This window comes from Panicum virgatum, chromosome 1N (genome assembly GCF_016808335.1).
Source record: "Panicum virgatum strain AP13 chromosome 1N, P.virgatum_v5, whole genome shotgun sequence".
Lineage (NCBI taxonomy): Eukaryota > Viridiplantae > Streptophyta > Magnoliopsida > Poales > Poaceae > Panicum > Panicum virgatum.
In genome coordinates this window covers 64,259,574-64,280,708 of record NC_053145.1, presented here as the reverse complement: position 1 = coordinate 64,280,708, position 21,135 = coordinate 64,259,574, and the positions used below count along the sequence as shown (strand labels likewise).

Genomic DNA, 21,135 nt, shown 5'->3' with positions numbered 1-21,135 from the left:
ACTGGGCTAATAGCTCGCTGCTCACTCACCTTTCTTCTTACTCTTCCTCTCTGAAGAAAAGCAAAAGAAAAAAAAAATCCTCTCCAAAGCTATAACAGTCAGCAAACCTACATTAAAAGAAATAAAATGAAGTGTGCATGTCGCAACGAGCGATGAACAAACAAACAACTCGCCGGCGCCTCGAGCTGGCGACGACAACTCAAGAAGCGACAAGCACACCGATGCGCGCGCATGTTACCCGCCGTGGCAATGCTGACCTGGTTATCTCGCCCACTGTACTTACATGCATGTCCTCGGAGGAGGTTGATTCTTCTTCTCTCATGCACGGTGGTCATGGCAATGGCGTAGCTGCTGCACGCTGATCATTCGCTCGCACGCCGATGGGGCCGGCGGGGCACATGCATGCCGGGGGCCGACACCACTTTCTTGCCATATCATATCCGTCTCCCCAATACGCCATAGACGCACTTGTCACGTAGCCCAAAAGTTGCCCCCTGCCCGTCCGTTGTTCCGTCGTTGCCCTGGACCGCCCGCCACCGCCTGGCGCCTGCCTCTGCCTCCTATCCTCCTCCTTTCCCGGGCTTCAATTTTTTCCACATTGCGTGTCGACCGGAGCTCAGCGATAATAATGGATAAAATAATGGGCTTTAAAAACGGTTCGCAAGAGAAGCCGCTCGCGCCAGATGATGATGATCCAAGCCTTGTCTCGCGCTCGTATGGGCGTTTTCACCTCATCACCTGCAATTGGCTGCTCTGCCGCCAGCTGATTTCTTCAACTGTTGTGCTCCAGTACGTGCAGATCCGGAGTCCGGACAGTGATCACCTGCTCCGTCCGGGCCTCCGGTGCATCAGGCCAAGGGCGATCGATGTAGCCGACGCGACGGAACACCTCCGATCCTGTGTATATCGATCCAGATATCATCATGCATCATGCATCGTGTCAGTGCACGCATATATATATAGGCTCTCCTTGATTGCACCTACCACAATTGCTGCACGCACTTATTTTCAGGGAATAATAATCTATTATTTGTAGCCTGCTTGGAATGACCCTAGCTACTTATGGATGTTTTTTTCCGAATGCGGGATGCGTCATGCATGATGGAACTCTCTTTGGCAGCTTATCAGTTCAGTCATTCTGCATGCATGCATGCCGCCTAAACACACTGCATTCTGATTCTGCATGCGTCCAAGTCCAAAACACACACAAATGCAAGTACACCGCCAGGTCACACCACAACCCGCCTCGGCGAAGCCATGCACCGCTTGTACACGGTAGCGCACCCCACCCCCCGGCTTCTCGGGCCCGCACGTCAGCCTCTCCCACCCGTGTCCGGTAAAAGCCGCTCCGAGCAGCTCGCTCGCGTCGTCGCCGCGCGCGGGGGCGCCGCGCCGCCTCCTTTTATTTCAGCGCTCAATCCCCTCCCCCCCGCCGCCGCACCCACCGCGCCTTCCAAACCCGGTCATTGGAACATTCCCACTCGTCTCCGCGAGCGGATTGCATTCCCCCAAACCCTGCCACTTCCACGCGTGAGGCGCGGCCGAGATGGCGGCGGCGGCGGCGGCGGCGGACTGGAACTGGAAGGAGGAGCGTTCGGCCATGGAGGACGGAGACATCGAGGACTGCCTGCTCGCCGGCACCGAGGACGACGAGGCGGAGGCGGAGGCGGAGGCGGAGGCGGGCTCGCTGGACTCCCAGCGGTGGCCGCGGAGCTTCCGGTGCGTGCGCGCCTCACTCTCTCCTCGATCTCGTTTCATCTGCGTCCTGGGGATAGAATGTCAAGGATAGCCGACGGGAAGTGCTCGTGCTTCGAAAACGATCAAATGATTTTGTTCCTGGCTCCGAATGCACGGGTGATGTTTTGAAAACAGTTTAATGATTGATCTCCTTCAACGGTGGGACGCCGCTTTATTTTTTTTTTCAGGGAAGCGACTGACACCTTCACCATTGCTGCGCCTCCTCCGGGCTCTGACCTGACGCTGCCTCTTCTCTCGGACAAGCCAGAGGGGAAGCAAGATTCAGTCAAGAACTTGCTAGCAGAACCCTTGGGTTCAGTGCTGTGTGATGGGAAGCTCCCAGATAATCTGCACCAGGCTACAACAGCCCCAATCACTCAGGGATGCAGCCTAACACAAACAGTGTTCAATGGTACAGTGCTATGCTTGCAGAGTGTATACTACTGTAACTGAAAATGGCGCTTCTTTTCCTAGGATTTGGACATCTCATATTTTTCTTTGTTGTTGGCAGGGGTCAACGTGCTTGCTGGTATTGGCATTTTCTCCGCTCCATACACGATTCGTGAGGCAGGATGGGCCAGCCTAGCGGTCCTTGCTTTTTTCGCTATTGTTTGCTGCTATACTGGGGTTCTTCTCAAGTATTGTTTTGAGAGCAAAGACGGTGTTAAAACCTTTCCAGACATTGGAGAGGCTGCCTTTGGGAGGATCGGTCGCCTTCTCATCTCTGTAAGTCCCCTTTTGTTTATTATAATTATAAAAATGAAACGAAGATAATTTATCTGATATGCTAAAGAATCTCCGGGCAAGTTTATCCCTGAGGCACCAATCAAACTTACTGATCAATGGATATAAAGTGAAAACAACAATATTCACAAGCAATAACCACTGTCTCACATTGTGTAGATGAAATAGAATCGTTCCAATCTCTTATTGCTACTGAGTTCCTAACCATTTGATGCTTATGTTTTCATCTCTGCAGATTGTTTTGTATACGGAGCTATATGTAAGTAACTCATTTTCCTTGTTTGTGTTGTGCAAAATTTATCATCCTGAGCAAAACACAGTGCCACTTCATTGTTTTCTCACTAGAATCACCTATATATTTGCAGTCCTTTTGTGTGGAGTTCATTAATTTGGAAGGTGATAATCTAGCATCAATATTCACAAGCACCACTTTCGATTGGCATGGCATTCATGCTGATGGGCGGCACTTCTTTGGAGTGTTATTTGCTCTTGTTGTCTTGCCCAGTGTATGGTTGCGTGATCTTCGAGTGATATCTTACATTTCAGGTTTCACTGCTCTCATGCTACTTCATTTTTACTCACTTTATCATCGACAGTATTAAGATAGCATATTGATTAGAATACACTAATTGTTTGTCCAGCGGGTGGTGTCTTTGCAACTCTTGTAGTTTTCCTATCTGTCGGTTTTGTCGGTGCTACTGGAAGTGTAGGATTCCATATGACAGGGAAAGCAGTGAAGTGGGATGGTATACCCTTTGCTATTGGGATTTATGGCTTTTGCTATGCTGGGCACTCTGTATTTCCGAATATATACCAATCAATGTCTGATCGCACAAAGTTCAACAAGGCACTGTACATATGGTAGGTATCTTTGTATCAAGTATGAAGCTCATTCTGATATGGTGACTTTATTTGATCTTTGATTAACGCAATTCTGAACGTTCTGAATAATATTTGGTATTGTTCAGCTTCGCAATTTGCACAGCCATATATGGTGTTATTGCTGTTATGAGCTATCTCATGTTTGGAGACAAGACTCTATCGCAAATAACTTTGAATCTTCCAAAAGATTCATTTGCTTCAAAAGTTGCACTATGGACCACGGTACATGTTGCTTATTTTTTTTGCCTTATTCAGTTCTTGTGTTCCTTCGTTTGTAACCCTTATTACACCTTTTCTTTGTTTCCAGGTGATTATTCCATTCACAAAGTATCTTTGTATGTTTAGTCCTCAAACTTCAGAAACTCTAAGCTTCTAGAGAAAAAAAAAACGAGACGGGAAGAGGCAGACAGCCACCCCCGCGTTGCACTAAGGAGGCAGCGAGACTCGAACCCGGGCTGGCTGCCTGAGAGCACGCTCTGCTAGCCGCTTAGCCCGCGAGAGCCTTAACTCTAAGCTTCTAGGATTACATTGTGTTTGTCAAGGTGCCCTACTCCTGTTTAGTGTTGTTTCATCCTTAATTGGGCGCAGATATTCTTTGGTGATAAACCCATTGGCTCGGAGCATAGAAGAGCTGCGTCCAGCAGGGTTTCTGACAGATAGAGTCTTCTCTATTACTCTGAGGACTGCCCTTGTTGCATCAACTGTATGCATTGCTTTTCTCCTGCCATTCTTTGGTACGTGAGCACCCCATTTTCATTAAGCGTGGATTCATGAACAGTTTGGGTATATCATCAACTTTGTTAATGTATTGAAACATAGCCGTTGTTGACGTTTTGGAAGCTTTCAGAAAACATTCTTGCTTTTAGTTTTCAGAAACACAATTCAGTCTTTAGTGGCACTCATCTTAAGCAGGTTATAGAATTGAGAAATGATTCTATGGATGTTAAGGGAGCATGTGTACAAAAATTCTATTTAACTGTTATTTTGGGGAGACTATATTTTCTGGTTTATTTATATATAAAATGTGATCCTTAGTTGTGTTGCACATTCCAGGTCTTGTGATGGCTCTCGTTGGATCTCTTCTTAGTATACTTGTGGTATGTTGTTTCTCTTGACTTAACTACTTGTATAGTTGTATCATGGCAGAAGCATAATTTGGGTGCTAAGTAGAACTTTAATGATCACACCAGTATAGTAAAAACAAAGGCGCCAAAACAAAACCGTCAAGACAAAAAGGTGTTGCAGTGAAAGAAACCTAGATCCTGCAACCTCATTGTAGATGTATCTGCGTTTGTTTGTTTTCTTAATGAATGCTGTTCTCTGTGTATATCTGAATAGCAAGGTGGTAACTAAGTAAGAAGCACATTTCAGCATCATGTTCCAAAACACCACTGGTCTCATCACAGTGTGGCATTCCACCAGCATATTGTACAGATGATGAGCATATTAACAGACGTGTTCTCTTGCTTCTAACACCGATTGCCTGTTCTTCATCTTCAGGCGCTCATCATGCCCGCCCTGTGCTTCCTGAAGATCGCTCGGAATAAAGCGACACGCTCGCAGGTAGACACTCCGTTCTCAAGACACGCAGACAACCACTTACTTCAATGACTGACACAGTAACTTACCATTCCGTTGCAACTGCTGAAGGTCATCGCGAGCGTGGCCACCGTGGTGCTGGGCGCCGTCTGCGCCGTTCTGGGGACGTATAACTCGATCGCCAAGATTGCCGAGAACTACTGAGAAGTGAGAAGTAGTAGCATCCAATCCAAGATGGAGGCACAGGGCGCCACCGTGCCCTGCAGCCCCTGATCTTACTGCCTGTGCAGGGCGCCATCGTGCCCTGTAGGCCTGTAATAAGAGGGATCCTGAGTCTGTCTGTCTGTGTCCAGTGTCTTATGAAGCCTTCGTGTTTCTAACTTTCTATGCTCAACCTGGCGTCCCATGTTCCCATCCCCTGAATCGGAAGGAAGGCCGTGGGCCGGCCCCGAGCCTTCTCGTGTCGTGTGAACTTCATCATAACGCAAGTCGGACGACAATTCTCTGCCGAGTGAACTGCAAGTCACCGGGCTGCTAGTGCTAGCTCCTTCTGCTGCCTCGGTGGCGATGTGGATGATAATGACTACTCCCTCCCGGTCAGCTGTCTGCATCCCCTAGCTTCGATCGCAAGATTCCAACACACGTCCACGACGCCCGACGCCTGCGTCACACGCTTGCGAGTTGCGACCACTGATTCTCTTTTCCCGTCGATACCACAAATGCGCGGCCACTAGATGTTCAGCATCGTGCGTGTCGCTGGGTTCACTGAGCACGCACGCATCGCTGGGTTCACTGAGCACGCACGCATCGCTGAATCACATCCAGCGCGCGGAGGATGGTGACGAATCTGACGGCGTGTAACATGGCGGATCGCGTCCATGGCGGTGATCTGAATCCGACCTCGTCGTCGTTCTTTCTCCGGGAAAAGCACGGACCAGAGGCGCAACTCGCCTCCACGGAGCTTTCTGCAGCACACGGTCGTGTCCCGGACCCAAGTTGCCCGTTATACAGCAGAGTCTGCCGGCCGCACAGCACGCCGCCTTCCCGATTGGGCCATTTGGAGTTTTCCTCGCCCTGCCCAGAAACTCTGGCAGCCTCATGGTCGTCAGAGATAAGCTAGAAAACTCGGGCGGCCTGGCATGGAGGAGACTGGAACAAGGCCAGCTGCCGGAGCTCCCTTGTCTCGGCCCTGCGCTTGCGGCCGCGGAGGCGGATCCATGGCATGGCGCGGCCACATGCCCGTGCCCCGTCCTCGCGGATATCATTTACTTCGCCGCTCGATGCTGGCATCCATCGCCTGCCATATTCGTTTTGCTGGAGGCGTTCGTCAAATCCGCTGCACGATTGCGTTTTTATACAGGTCCACTGTCAGTTAGGCTTTGGATCCGGATATCTTTGTCTGCTCAGGGGATATTTTGAAGAGATCGTGTACCGGCTGATGCAGATTTCCCACACCCGGTTGAACAAGGTGAACTGAACTCTCAGTCTCAGGGAAGAGATGAGAACAGTGAACCTTTTTTTTTGAAGGAAAGAACAGTGAACTTTTTTTTTTGAAGGAACACAGTGAACTTTTGTACAATAGAAATCAGAAGGAATGAAAAAAAGACTCGGGCATTGCAACGGGCCGAACCATCATCATCGGTCGAGATAAAGAATTCAAGACCCAGTAGAACATCGGCCCGTGCGCGTGCCATGATGAGTTTCGGCCCATGAGTGCCCGCTTCCTACAGGTCACTGGGACGTGTGCTCCGCCAGGCGCCAGCTCACACCTCGTCCCGAACTTGCCGAGTACTCTTACTCTAACCCCTATACACTGTGGGAGTGCAGGCCTGAGAGCAACCGGTGAACGTCTAGCCGACACGTGTCTTGGTGAGCAGCCCGACGCAGTCTCTGAAATTGGTCCACGCCGGTTCATGCGCGCGGCCCCTTCCTGTCCACAAGTTATCCCTCTCTCACTCCGCTATGCTCTCTTCTCTCTCTGTTCAGTTGCGCTCCCGCACGTCGCGCCTCCTTGCCAGCCTCGCTGCCCCAACGTGCGCTTCGCCGACCGCCAACCTCTCTCCCACGGTGCCTCCATGCTAGCCCCAGGCCCCAACGCGCACCTCGCCGGCCGCCACGCCCTCCTCGCACTCTTCCTCGACTCGGTAAGCGTGCGCCTCCCCGAGAACGATGCGGGACGTCACCAGGTTCGGGGGGGGAGCAGCGCTTGGGTCGCCGTCCCGCAGACAGGCGGAACATGAACCATCGCCCCGCCGTCCGTCCGTCTCCGCGCCGTCGCCGCACACCGGTGGAGCGCTCAGCAACCGGCCTTACGGGAGCACGTCTGCCTCCGCTGCGTGCCACCGGGGTGGTGGTGGTCGCCCCGACAGCCTGCCGCGCGGCCCAGACATGAAGCTTCTCCTCCTCGAGGTCTATCGGCGGAGGGCTGCCGCCCGCCCGTCCCCCATCCCTCTCTGTGTCCGCTCAAGGAAGAAGACAAGGCTGCCCGGAGGAGTGGAGGTGTGAGATGAAGAATCATTGGGAAAGGATAAGATGACCTGTTGTTGGGCTTGGCCGGTGGAGAGTTGCTGGGCCATGAGAACATAGTGAGATGCTATATCTAAATAGGAAAAAGTCATTTTTGCCTCCCTGAACTATGGGTCGAATTTGAGTTTCCTCCCTAGACTCGAAAACCAGAAATATTTGGGCCCCGAACTTACGAAACCAGGCATGCGACCTCCCCGAGACCGTTTTTAGGCGGTTTTGTCCGACGTGGCGCCCTGTCACCAGTCCGCCGTGGAGAGTGGACCGAAGACGTGGCACTGGGCCCACCTGTCAGTGAGACGACCTGGGAGTTAAATAAAAAATGGCGCTGCCGCCCTCCCCTGCCTCTCGCTCGCCATTCCCCATCTAGTCGTAACCCTAGCGGGCTTCCATTCCCGTGCGGCGCAAAACCTAGCAGCCGCCTGCGCGTCGAGCAGTCGGGATGGAAAGTTCGCAGAGCTCCAGCGATGCTCGTGGTCCGGCGAGCGCCGACGGCGGCTGGCGCCGCACCTCACCAATCCCCTACCGCAGGGGCCCGTTCGACTATGAGCCAGCCGTGTTCTGCCACTGCGCGAAGAAGGCAGCGCTGTGGATCTCCTGGAGCGATGACAATCCGGGACGGAGGTATATCAAGTGCTACCATGCTCGGGTAAGTCCATAGTGCTTAGTTGATTTTGTTTTGTTTGTATTTGAAGTGCAATGTTGGGTTGAATCAATGGATTGGGTACACATTGCAGTCTGGAGGTTGCAATTTCATGGGATGGTATGAAGGCCCTGTGGATCTGTTCGTCGCTTCTTTGCTCGTCGACTTGCGTGACGCAGTTTGGACTCTGAAGCGTGAAAGGATGGAGCTGAAGGTTCTGGATCTTTGATATCCTTGCTTCCGTTGCTGCTGGAGCAGTGTTCAAGTGCTTAGGTTAGGAAATGGTCCTGGTAACATAGTTAGGGATGACTGACAATTGTAGCTAAATGTGGTAGGTTTTGGTATGTGAACTGTGTGGTCAATGATCGAGCTGAAGGTGTAGTAGGTGATCTGTGTGGTTTGTGAACAATGCTGGTATGTGTTGGATATCTATCTAACAGGTTTGTGAACCTGTGATATTGTGGTATTCTGTGGTTTGCAATTTGTGGTTTGTGCTATTCTGTGAAGCAATATGTGATATTGATTTATGTCCAAGTACAGTAGAGTGGTAGTTATGTTGACAACAATGTGAAACATAGAAAATAGCAGGCAAATTGTTTGCATAGAACACAGATTTGTCTCAGATACATCACATGACAACCAAAGCCATAAGTTTGTCATACATGACATCACAACCAAAGCCATAAGTTTGGCATACATGACAACCAGGTGTAGCATAGATGACAAGCTCATCTTTTATCAAAGCTTAGCAGAATCCCAGGGAGGGAGAAAGAGGATTGGTGCATTTGAAGTCGATGGTTTCTGCTGCTGTTGCTTCTTTAAGGGTTCTTGTGCAGAGCACTGGGCTGATGCTGATCCAGTTTTGATGTTGATTGTAACATTGGAAGTTGCTGCAGAAGCATTTAGGTTGACAGTAGCTGTCCCAGTTGAAGCAGTTGACTGCAAGCATTGGCAAGAAAAATGTCATATAATTATATCCAGCAACTCAATGTTATAAAGTTTGTGACAAAATGAATTTACCTTTTTAGTGACAAGTGTGTTCATTGTTAAATGTTGCTATCTGCCAGCTCTCTGACCTAGAGTTCCTTGAGCATAAACAAACCCAAGGACAGTGGGCCCAATCACATCTTGCCCTCACCCTTTTGGGGTCATCCTTGACAAACCTGACTACCTTCCTTTCATGCAAACAATACCTTACTATAGCATCCTTGAATTCTTTCTTCTCACTGAATTTCATTCCCAATTCAAACTTGGGTACTTCATCACTGCCTTTGAATCTCTTGTAGTGATCTTTCTTTTTCCTTAACTGCCCATCACTGTCAACCTCTTCCACTGAGTCCTCATCATTTGAGTCAGCATATGGAGTATCATAGCTTTCAATGGGAACTTCAATTTCTGATTGTTTTGGAGTACGACCACTGACTTCCACATCATCTAGTGAAGCCAATCCACCACTTCTCAATCCCTTCTTAAAGGTTTTGAACCTTTTCAATATTTCATCTGCTTCTTCATCTTCTTCAGAAGAACAAGCATCATCAGGTACATAGTCACTGTCCTCTGAAGATTCTGACCCATTCCTGTGCCCAGTGCCATCTTTACTTGACTTCCCACTGCTTTCACAGACTTCCTTTCCCTTCTTGGTTGGACTCCTGTAAAAAATTGTAAGCTGTTTGATCTGCCTCTCAATTTCTTCCCTAGACTCAGATCTTGCTTTCATGCAAACCAACTGATCTGTCTGCACCTCTTCAATTTCATCACATGCTGGTTCACCATCATCGGTCTCTGTTCCCCCATCAACCATATCCACTAGCTCATCCTCAAAATCACTTGCATTTGCCTCTCCACCATCTTCATCTTCTTCCATCTCTGTTGGTTCATCCTCAACATAAATCTCTGCAACTCCACCATCTGTGATGCAGTCAGACATGTATTGGCATGCCTTGTCATCAACCAAAACACGCAGGCCATTATCTAACTCTTTTCCAGGAAACAACCAATGCATTAACATTCCTTCTTTCACCACACAATGGTCGCACAGGTGACCCACTAGCTCCGGTAGAGAAATCTTATCTCTATCTATGTCAGACATTGCCTCGTTGCCTCCACAGTAGTGCGTTTTTTTGCCATCATTCAGGAATTCCCCCCCCCCCAAATGGAACCTCACTGCAAGTGTGTCTAGCGGATCCATTGCAATATCTGATGTTCTGGCCTACCTGCGCAAATGCACATCCAATGCTACTACTCAGACCAAATCTGACAAACATCGATTAAACAAAGACCGCGACCAATATACAAATCCACCAACAACGATAAAAGAATTCCATTCCCCACTGTCCAACAACAACAATGACTAAAAAACCAACCGCATCTACCTAACAGTCCCTTAATCTATACATTGCACCACCAGATTCAAGAAATCCAGCACAACTTCAATAATCGAATCCTACCTCACCGTCGCGACGAAGCTCCCCCCGGTCGACTCCTTCGGTCCGCCTGGGAACTCCAGCAGTGTGCAGTCGTCGCCCTATGTGTCCCGCTCGCCGGAGGTCACCCTATGTGTCCTGCCTGCGAAGCCCGCTAGGGTTACGGCTGGATGGGGAATGGCGAGCGAGAGGCAGGAGAGGGCGGCATCGCCATTTTTTATTGGACTCCCAGGTCGTCTCACTGATAGGTGGGCCCAGTGCCACGTCTTCGGTCCACTCTCCACGGCGGACTGGTGACAGGGCGCCACGTCGGACAAAACCGCCTAAAAACGGTCTCCGGGAGGTCGCATGCCTGGTTTCGTAAGTTCGGGGCCCAAACATTTCTGGTTTTCGAGTCTAGGGAGGAAACTCAAATTCGACCCATAGTTCAGGGAGGCAAAAAGGACTTTTTCCATCTAAATAATTATGTATTCCCTCAAAAAATAATTATTTATTATATTTGTAAATAGAATGATGATTGTTCCCAAAAAAATTGCTACACGTTCCCACAATAATTCCGAAATAAAATGGAACACGTTCCAGGATTCTGAAGCAAATCATGTTCCCATGACCCCTCAAGAAATATGTTCCCATCGTTTCGGGAATTTGGGGACTAAGGGCAGCACCAGTCCCACGCCGTCGGAGTCGCTCGAGTCCCAAACCGACGAGGAGATAGATGAGCTCGACGAGGAGCACGAAGAGGAAGCCGCGGATAGCATTAGCATGGGTCAACGGCGGGTCCGGCCGGCGGAGGAGCATCCTGCAGACAACCCACAACAATGCCCTAGCCCAAATGAACGGAACCTTCGGCTCATATGCAACAATCGGTCCATTGCCAGACCCTCCAACATACTTTTCTTCCGATTATGCATACATCAATTATTTTGCTCCATATTTCCAAATGGACGCTGTAATTTAACTCAAGCGGTTTACCTAGTTACCGCCGTACGCCGAGGCCGAGCCGCCGAACCAATCACGCAGAGCAAAATGGCCGGAACCGCCGCGACCCCACCAACACTCATCCCCCTGTCGCCTGGCGGCGCCACGTGCACCCGCAGCCCCACGCGCCAGTGAGACCGGGCTCGGGGCGGCCGGGGTCCCCGTCCGCAACAAGCCACCGCCGCCTCTCGTCCCGAGCTCCGAGAGCCCCTCTGGCCGCCGCCTTGTCGCGACGCGCGATTCACCCATCCCTTGCCAGTTGCCTTCCAATCCTGTCGCGGCCATTAAAATCCTCCCGCCCCCCCCCCTGCTCCGCTCGTCTGGAACCGTCCTCTCGCCTCTCTCCGCCTCCGCTACGCAATCCGAACCCGGCGTCCCGGCCACGCTTTTCCAGTAGTGAGCAGCCGTGCGAGACTAGGAGTGCGAGCAACTCAGTCGTGAGAGAGCCCAGCGGCGGTGGAAGATGGCGCCGGAGAAGGAGAAGCCCCGGAAGGAGCAGGAGAAGGAGGAGGATGAGCTGGTGCTGGAGGACGGCGGCATCGAGGAGAGCCCGCGCCGCAGCTTCGAGGACGGCGACGACTACGAGGAGGGCGGCGACGGCGGGGAGGACGACGACGAGGAGGAGCGGGACGGCGACGGGGTCGGTTCGCCGCGCTCCTTCCAGTCCCGCCAGTGGCCGCAGAGCTACAGGTGCGTGTGCAGTTGTCAATCAATCCCCTGCTTGATCGCCCGCTTACGGACGCATTTATTTTTTTTCTGAAAATATTAGTAGAGTATTATAATCATGCTGTTTACTACTGTGCTTACTGGTTAAGAGTACTAGTTAAGAGTAGTACTGGTTATTAGTAGTAGTAGAGTACTAGTTAAGAGTAGTACTACTGTACTACTGTGCTTACTGGTGATGGAGATGGACTGATGGTAGTGGGGGCTGCTTCGTTCATCCCCCTGTTTTTAGTAAAATTCTATGTTGATTAGTGGGCTTGGTCGGATTGTCAATTCCGTGATTGGGACGGCGGGGATGTGGGACGATTGTGTCGGAACATTGACGTGTCTGGCTGGGATATTTGATATTTCTGCTGCTGAATGGCCTAGAATCCACACCTGGGGTGTTGCTCTGAAAATAATTGGAACCGTTCCGAAGGTGTGGTTGTTCTCAAAACTGATACGTGGCGCGTTCATGTACTGCCATTTGATACGGTGTGGAACTGGGGACGCTGAAGACATGTTTGAGTTGGTTTCTCCTATCATCAGTACAGAGGATGCATATGGAGCTTAGATTTCTTTACCAAATTTACTGGTCCTACTCGTAGTCACAGGTCCCTGTCTTGTAAAAACCCCTCGCAAGTAGGGTACCACTTTTCTCATCCATCCACCTGAGAACTTTGTGCATACTACTACTATGAGTATTTTTAAAAAAAGAATAATCGATCCTAGTATATCTCATTTTTGCTTTGTTAATCCAGGTTGAGTTCTCACTTATTAATGTTAACTTAAGACATTGCACAGTTTCTGCATCTGCTGTTATCTAGTAGTGATCAACTGATCATATTTGAAGAACACAAGCAGCTATACTAGAAGATTATTCGTAGATCATTTTGTACAAATAACGTGATAATGTAACTCTTCGTTTTCAGGGAAACAACTGACACCTACACAATTGCTGCATCCCCGAGCTTCGGTTACTTGGGGCCATCTACAAGCAAATACTCTCTCCTTGATCTTGGTCGTAGTGGTCTGGGCTCTGATCTGAAACTGCCTTTAGTATCCGACAAGACTGATGGAAAGCAAGATTCTGTCAAGAACTTGCCGACAAAAACACTTGGTTCAATAAGAGATGAGAGGGTCTCATTTCATCTGCAACACACTGGAGAAGTCTACATTGTTGGGAATAGTCCCACATTGAGAGTTGTGGTTGAGCAGGCACGGTTTATATGGTGAGGGTGCAACCCCCTATTAGGCTAGCTTTTTGGGGGGAGTGTCGGCCCAACAGACATAAGACCCGCTGCTGTGCGTTCGGGTGCGTGTGTGGCGACCCAACAGACTGTGGCATGTGCGGGCACGCGTGAGTCGCGGACCGGTGGGCGCGTGTGTCGCTAGCCCGGTGCCAACAATTGGTATCAGAGCTCAAGTTGGCCCGGTGTCTCTCAATGTGTGAGGGGGAGATTGTTGGGAATAGTCCCACATTGAGAGTTGTGGGTGGGCAAGCACGGTTTATATGGTGAGGGTGCAACCCCCTATTAGGCTAGCTTTTTGGGGGGAGTGTCGGCCCAACAGACATAAGACCCGCTGCTGTGCGTTCGGGTGCGTGTGTGGCGACCCAACAGCCTGGGGCATGTGCGGGCACGCATGAGTCGCGGACCGGTGGGCGCGTGTGTCGCTAGCCCGGTGCCAACATACATTAGTCAAGGGTGCAATGTGACACAAACAGTGTTCAATGGTACTACTATCATTTGATGAGTACAGGGGTGCTCAAATTACTTACTATTGAACATGTTTGATATTTATCTTTCTTATTTGGCAGGGATTAATGTACTTGCTGGTGTTGGCCTTCTTTCCACTCCATTTACAATTCATGAAACTGGATGGACAGGCCTCGCAGTTCTAGTATGTTTTGCGACTGTTTGCTGTTATACTGGAATTCTTCTGAAACATTGTTTTGAGAGCAAAGATGGTATTTCAAGTTATCCAGACATTGGGGAGGCTGCATTTGGAAGAATTGGCCGCTTGTTCATTTCTGTAAGTTCTAGTATCTTTAGATGAAAAGGAGTAGCACTGTCTTTCAAGAGTATGTAGAAATGCCTGTGCACCAACCGAAGTTACATAGTCACAGTACCTACAAACAACCAATGATTTTTTTATTTCCATCGGCACACTTTCTTACATGGGCTTACTGTTATACTGATTGTGTATGAATGTTTGTAGTTCGACAAAAGCATCTACCTACTCAAACTCTTGAGATTTTATTTTTTGAAACGTTGCCGCCTTTTCATAGTGCATATCACATGAATGAATTTTACACTCAACCATTGGTATCTCAGGGCTCGGAAAATTCACGTCCCCCTTTTGTTTTATTTTTCATGAAGGAGATGTTTATTAATTTTTTAATTCTAGGGAAGAAAAACTAACTGATGATTATTTTCGTGCAGATTATTTTGTATACCGAGCTATATGTAAGTATATCATTTTCCATAGTTTTTGTCTAGTTTTTTGTTCGTCAAACAAATCACAGGTCTAAATTTTCCCTTTGTCATGTCATGCATTGGCTGCAGTCATATTGTGTGGAATTCATTATTCTGGAGGGTGATAACCTCACATCAATTTTTCCTAAAGCTAGTTTTGATTGGCTTGGGATACATGCTGACAGGAAGCATTTTTCGGAGTGTTAACTGCTATTTTGGTCTTGCCAACAGTATGGCTGAAAGATCTCAGAGTGCTCTCGTACCTTTCAGGTCTCACTGATCATATTTTGTTTTATTTATTTTTGCACAGTATTATTAGTGAATATTGAGAAAGAGTTACAGGTGACTTTGCACGGTTTTAACTAATTATTATATGTGCAGCGGGTGGTGTGATTGCAACTCTTCTGGTATTCGTGTCTGTTGGTTTAGTTGGTGCTACTGATGGTATAGGATTCCATTCTACTGGAAAGGTAGTAAACTGGCCCGGTATGCCCTTTGCCATTGGTGTTTATGGATTTTGCTACTCTGGGCATTCAGTATTTCCAAATATCTACCAATCGATGTCCGATCGCTCTAAGTTCCCTAAGGCACTGTTTATATGGTATGTTCAAACTGATTTCTGATTTGGTTTAGCTTATTATCCAATAATGATTGTGTTAAAGGTTGTAATGGTGTTCTGCAGTTTTGCAATCTGCACAGCAGTATATGGCTCTTTCGCTGTCATTGGCTTTCTCATGTTTGGGGAGAATACTTTGTCACAAATCACTTTAAATCTTCCAAAGCATTCGGTTGCCTCAAAAGTTGCACTATGGACCACGGTAACAACTCCTCCTGACCTAACTTTACTTTCTCAAATCCAATAATTTTTTATTAATATTACTCAGTAATTTTTTTGTATGTTTTCAGGTGATCAACCCTTTCACCAAGTATCCTTATCATAAAAACATCTAAATTTCAGTTTTCTAGGGTAACATTTTGATTTTTGATTGTTGTAACTCTTTGTGGAATTGCTTCATCCTTAATAACAACCAGATATGCCTTATTGTTAAACCCAATAGCTCGAGGTTTAGAAGAGTTGCGCCCTGAAGGTTTTATGAATGAAACATCTTGTGCTATTATACTGAGGACTGCCCTTGTTGCATCAACTGTATGCATTGCCTTTCTTCTGCCGTTTTTTGGTAAGCATGCAGCCGGTTTCCAAGTTGTGAATACTTCATCTCTCTCATCCTGAAAGTTTTCAATCGTGTTAATGTATACATACTTCTAACAAGTACAGTATGATCCTGGTTTTCATTTCTTCTGCATATTCTAATCTTTATTCATCTTAAGCAACTTGAAGCACTATGTTAATAAAAGAAGCATCTCAGGTTACTGTCTTGACTGGACCCAGCATTTCTGAACTGTGTTGCATATTTCAGGTCTTGTGATGGCGCTGATTGGATCGCTTCTTAGTATACTTGTGGTAAGTCATTCGGGTTTTTTTCATTATGGGCACATGTTCTTCATGTCTAAAAATCATTTCGTAACTACATATACATCATACTTTCCAACTGTTTCACGAGAACAACAGTCCTGTTTAGTTCTTTTCCTGATATACCCTGCATTGCCTAATGATTAACAGACTTTTACAAAGTAATCATAACAAGTTCTGATACACCATGCATTGTTCTTTTCTTCTTCGCAAGGTAAGTAGCAGGAAGCATTGATGATAGATTAACAAATCTGTACTTTCCACGATTACAGGCAGTTATAATGCCAGCCATATGCTTCCTGAAGATTGTACAGAATAAAGCGACTCGTTCACAGGTAAGTGACTGCCAAATAGCAGTTATTACAAAATGAGTATTCCTTTTCCTACACGTCAAGCTCTCAACTGTAGATCTCTGATGGTACTGATTTTCTTGACGGTGGCAATGTGCAAGCTTGATGGCTGATATCATTATATGGTTGTTCCTTATTCCTCAATTTCAGGTTATCGCAAGCATTGGCATCATAATATTGGGCATCATCAGTGCTGTCCTTGGGACATACTCCTCCGTAAAAAGGATTGCAGAAAACTACTAAGCTCTAATACTTCTAGCACAGTCTTCACTCTTCAGCAGCGGCGACTCAATACCAACACGTGCAGATTATTGCTCAACTCTGCTTATCGGACTCGAAATGGTTAGATATGTTGCGCAGTGGCGGAGCTAGAAATGAACGGTAGGGAGGGCTATTTTTCCCTGACTAAGAACCGAGGAGGAAGAAGCCTGCCCTTGGTAGGTGGCGCTAGTGATTGGACGAACCACAAATTGATTGGAATTGGTGGATTGCGACAACCGAAGTCCGATTCATCTCACGGCTGCGATGCGGAGGCGGGCGAGCAGCAGATGGAGACCGCAGACTAGGGGGAGGGGGCGGTAGGGGGCTGATGAGGCGATGAGGCGTAAGTGACGATGCGGTCGTCACTCCGATGCTGCGTGCTGCAACTTCTTGCGTGGCTGCCAGCCTGGATAATTTGATGCACACAAGATGGACCTTCAATGTTTCAATTTTGCATATACCTATGTAATTTCATTGTACAGGGGGGGCATAGCCCTCTTTTGCAGACATGTAGCTCCGCCACTGATGTTGCGTACGATCAAATTTTTTGCTAGAATTCCTGAGCTTTCTGAAGATTATTATTCGGACCACAATACATATATTCTATTAAAAACTGCATCGCCACTTGCAGTAATGTAATCATGTGCCTTTTAGCTGCTTGTCGATTGTTGCTGTTAGATCCTATATGTATTGTGCATCTTTAAGCTTATTTTCAGTCGATCAGTCAGCTCTCGAGATTCCGTTCCTCTCGCCTGTAAGGCCTAGCTGGTTTGGGATTGGCCGCCTGTGGGCTGGGTCGGGCCTTATTATGATGGTTAGCCTCCTAGCTGGTTTGGGATTTGTCGCCTGTGGGCTGGGCTGGGCTTATTATGATGGGTTAGCCTCCTAGAAGGCCGCCTGGTCTTTTGTTTTCCTCGTATATTTGCTGGATTGACATGGGATGGTAGCAAAGAGGGGAAGCAGCATACTGGGCCCTTGCAAGACTAAGACCTACTCCTAACGTAGCACATTTTGCACATATTTCTTGGCATCCTCTTGCTATGGCGTTGGAGAATCTCTTTTGTTATCATTCGCTGCATGCAAGCACTTGAATGATTAAAAAGGCGCCTCATGCTTTTAAGTGCAATACAGAAAAGCGGTACTACTAGTATAGTACTACTAAAGTCTAAAGAGGCTGTAACACAAACTTGAAACATTGCCAATATTCGTACGCATCGCAGCAGGAATGAGCGAATGTGTGGGCGCTGGAAAAGCAGGGGATTGTTAAGGGGTCTTGACAATTCCCTTCCCGCACGCACAAAAGAAGCGGAGAGTGGAGGGCTTCGCTTTGCGGAACTTTTCACACAAAGCCGGAGTTTGCCACTTTATGGGGCTCCAACTTTCCATTGGCACCTCACATTTGTTTTTAAGGAATCCAAAGTGACCAAAAGGCCCCTCTCTCCTCTCCTCTCTCTCCCCCCTAGCAGAGAGAGAGAGTAAAGATCTGCGAGCGAGCAATTGCAAACAGAAAGAAGAGTTCGTGTGTGTGTGCCGCCTTTATGCAAAGACGGGCATCTTTGCAGAGTGCATCCCACTTCGCGTTCCGGTAGGCAGCCTATCTCAAAAGACAAGCGCTCTTTTCCTCATGACTTTTAGTAGTGCAATCTTTCTGCCCTCAAAAGTGGCTAATCCGGCTAATCCTTTCTCTTCCTTTCATTGGTGTCTCAAACTCCCTGGCCTTTTCTCCTTTTTCACCCGAAAAGGGCATGGCCATGCCATCTTTTTGCCACACCCTTCACCATCCATGCTGTGGGCCGGGGGAGCATGATGCCAATTAATTTGTCAATACCTTCCTATTCCTTCCCTCCCCCAGGTGCCTTCACACACACACCCTCCTCCTTCCTTCACATTTCATTTCATCTTAGAGAGAGAGAGATCTAGAGAGAGATATTCTAAAAAAACGTAGAGAGAAAGAGATCTAGAGAGAGAGAGAGAGATGTGAGGTTCTCAATGGGCAATCAATTATAAAGGTTGCTAGCTTTACTGGTGCAGTGGTTACTGGCCATGCAATTTTTCAATCCAGCTGCCTTAGCTTAGCTGTAGTGTTTCACTCATGGCATGCATCCATCCATGGTTAAAACGTACTAACCCATCAGCTAGCTGCATGCATCACTACACACTAGCCAGTAGAATTGAATAAACAAAAGAGAAAGCTAGCACTGCCGCCTGTGCCTGCTGATTAAAGTCTTGATAGAGCTAATCATGGTGGTTAAAAGGTGCAACCTTTATTTAGGTGTTGTGGGTGGGTGCGTGGACTATGATGGCCCGGATGCGATTTACTCTTTTACTTTGCACCAACTTTGTTTCTTCAAGCTAAGGATTGACACACGGGGCAGGCAGCAGGCAGCTCATTATTCCTCATCATGCTCTACTTTGAGTTGCGCAGAGATGCACGGTAACTTAAGCAACCGGAAAGCAGGATGGCTATCTTTCTCGGTATCTCTCTCTCACACACACATCGGCGGCTCAAGGAGGAGGAAATGAATGTGAGGAGAGAAGCAGGGCCGAAGGAAGGAGATAAAGCAAGCAGCAACTTTGCTTGCATCTCATGGCATGAATGAATCGGCATGATTTCACCACCAAAGTGCCGTCCACTGAAAGACTGAGGGACGCCGGGGGGAAAAAGGGCCACTTCTTAAAAAGACATGAACCAAGAGAAAAGGGGGGCTAGTGAAATTATGCGTGTATAAACCACGCTACAAGCCCCCTTTATGTTATTGGCGCTTGCAGGAATGATGCATGCTCGATTGGCTTCACTTTTCAGCTTTATTTCCTCAATAATTACGCACGCACAGAGACACGCCGTAGCTTGTCGAAAAGGAAGAGAACAAGAGGGGGAAATTTTGAATTATGCGACAAGATAGCTCTCATCATTCCTACCTGAAAGACGCAGTATTGTCCATGCCTCCATTGGACATGGGCTGGGGCCGGGCCTGACGACTTAGCCCAAATCCACGCCCAGTCCAATCCATTCCTTTCTTTTGCGATGCCTGGAGACCCCAGCTCAGTCGTTCATGCTACTTTAGTGATGGCCCGAATTTTAGATTCCAAAGTTGCATTTTTTTTAAGACGAGGCTCGACCCCATTATATTTCCACCAAACTATATACTCCAGTAGATATATCGATCAGTTTCTCCCGGTCCATAAAAAGAAACAAGACAAACATCTTTCAACTGTTCCCAACAAACACACCCAGCACATGGTAATAAGCAGTCAGCTCGGCGAGCCGCCATGCATGCTTGGCCGAAAAGGAGATGGAGAAAGGAGGTAGAAAAGCCATGAGCGCCCTATTGCCACTGCTGCATGTGTATGCGGTGGGGAAGAAGCAGAGACCGAGCGGGGTCACCAGAGCACTCATTATACTATGATGCCGCGCGCGGGCCGGGTGTGTGAGCATGCATGCCGCATGCGTGTGATTCGGCGCGGAGCAGACGGACAAGGAGATAGCGGCTGGATGCCCTCGATCTCGGCCGGCCCGGGGCAGGAGGGTGCACCGTGCAGTGGGGGGGGGGGGGGGGGGCAAAGCGACCTGGCTTTTGCGCGGCGTAGCGTTGCGACCTCAGCTGGGCAGCGACCTGCTCCGGCCGTGCGCGCGCAAGCACGCCCGGGCACTACGACGACGGCTACAAGTGGGTGCGTGGTGCACACCGCACACGCTGGCCCCGGCCGGCCGGGGGTACGGGACGGGACGGGACGCTCCCCTTTTGCGGCTTGTTGGGTTGCGCCTTGGGAGGGTAGCGGCCGCCCTTATGCGAGGCGAGCTCGCCGTGCCCGGCCGGCGATCTCTTAATGCATGCATGACAGCGAAACGTATACATGCATCTAACGGCCACGCACCATCCCCACCGTACACAATCACACACGATCGCGCGCATAGGGAATCTAGACATTGGAGGTCCCTGCTGAGTAGGGGTAGGAGTGAAAATTGATGATCCTTAGATGCACCTCCAATCATTTTTAATTCAAAATTTTGTACTAATTCTTCAAAATAAAATCTCAATTTGACAAATTAATATAAAATTTTGAACTAAAGAGAATTGGACGATCACCAATTGACACCTCTACTGCTGAGCGCCGGTCGGCCTCCTACACTTCTGCGTCCATGGGAGAGAGGATGTGCCTGTTGAGCTGCACTAGAGATTGAAGACGAACATGGCATTAATTAGGAACTAATTAATGGCATCTTTTATGTTTCATCATCTTATTTGGATCGATTATGCATCTAGTAATACAAAATATTAGGATTATATATATCTGTAATTTTACAAGTTCCTGTTGGAAGATCAAATCTAAGCTGTGGAATGAAGCAATACACCGTTTAAATTCACACTTCTCTTATCAAAATGAAAGATTCGTACAAGGACAC

The 21,135-nt window shown here is 48.2% G+C and overlaps 1 protein-coding gene and 1 pseudogene across 1 annotated transcript; both read left to right on the top strand.

Moving 5' to 3' along the window:
* Positions 1–1,483: 1,483 nt before the first annotated feature.
* LOC120657434 (amino acid transporter AVT1A-like) lies at positions 1,484–5,316 on the top strand. Its single transcript, XM_039935738.1, has 12 exons — positions 1,484–1,719; positions 1,926–2,149; positions 2,249–2,463; positions 2,717–2,740; positions 2,847–3,027; positions 3,123–3,342; positions 3,450–3,585; positions 3,671–3,690; positions 3,952–4,097; positions 4,417–4,460; positions 4,864–4,926; positions 5,014–5,316. Exons 1-12 carry the CDS (start codon positions 1,547–1,549, stop codon positions 5,104–5,106), a joined length of 1,539 nt encoding a protein of 512 aa, XP_039791672.1. The 5' UTR covers positions 1,484–1,546; the 3' UTR covers positions 5,107–5,316.
* Positions 5,317–11,759: 6,443 nt separating this feature from the next.
* On the top strand, positions 11,760–17,414 carry LOC120657433 (annotated as a pseudogene).
* Positions 17,415–21,135: the final 3,721 nt, after the last annotated feature.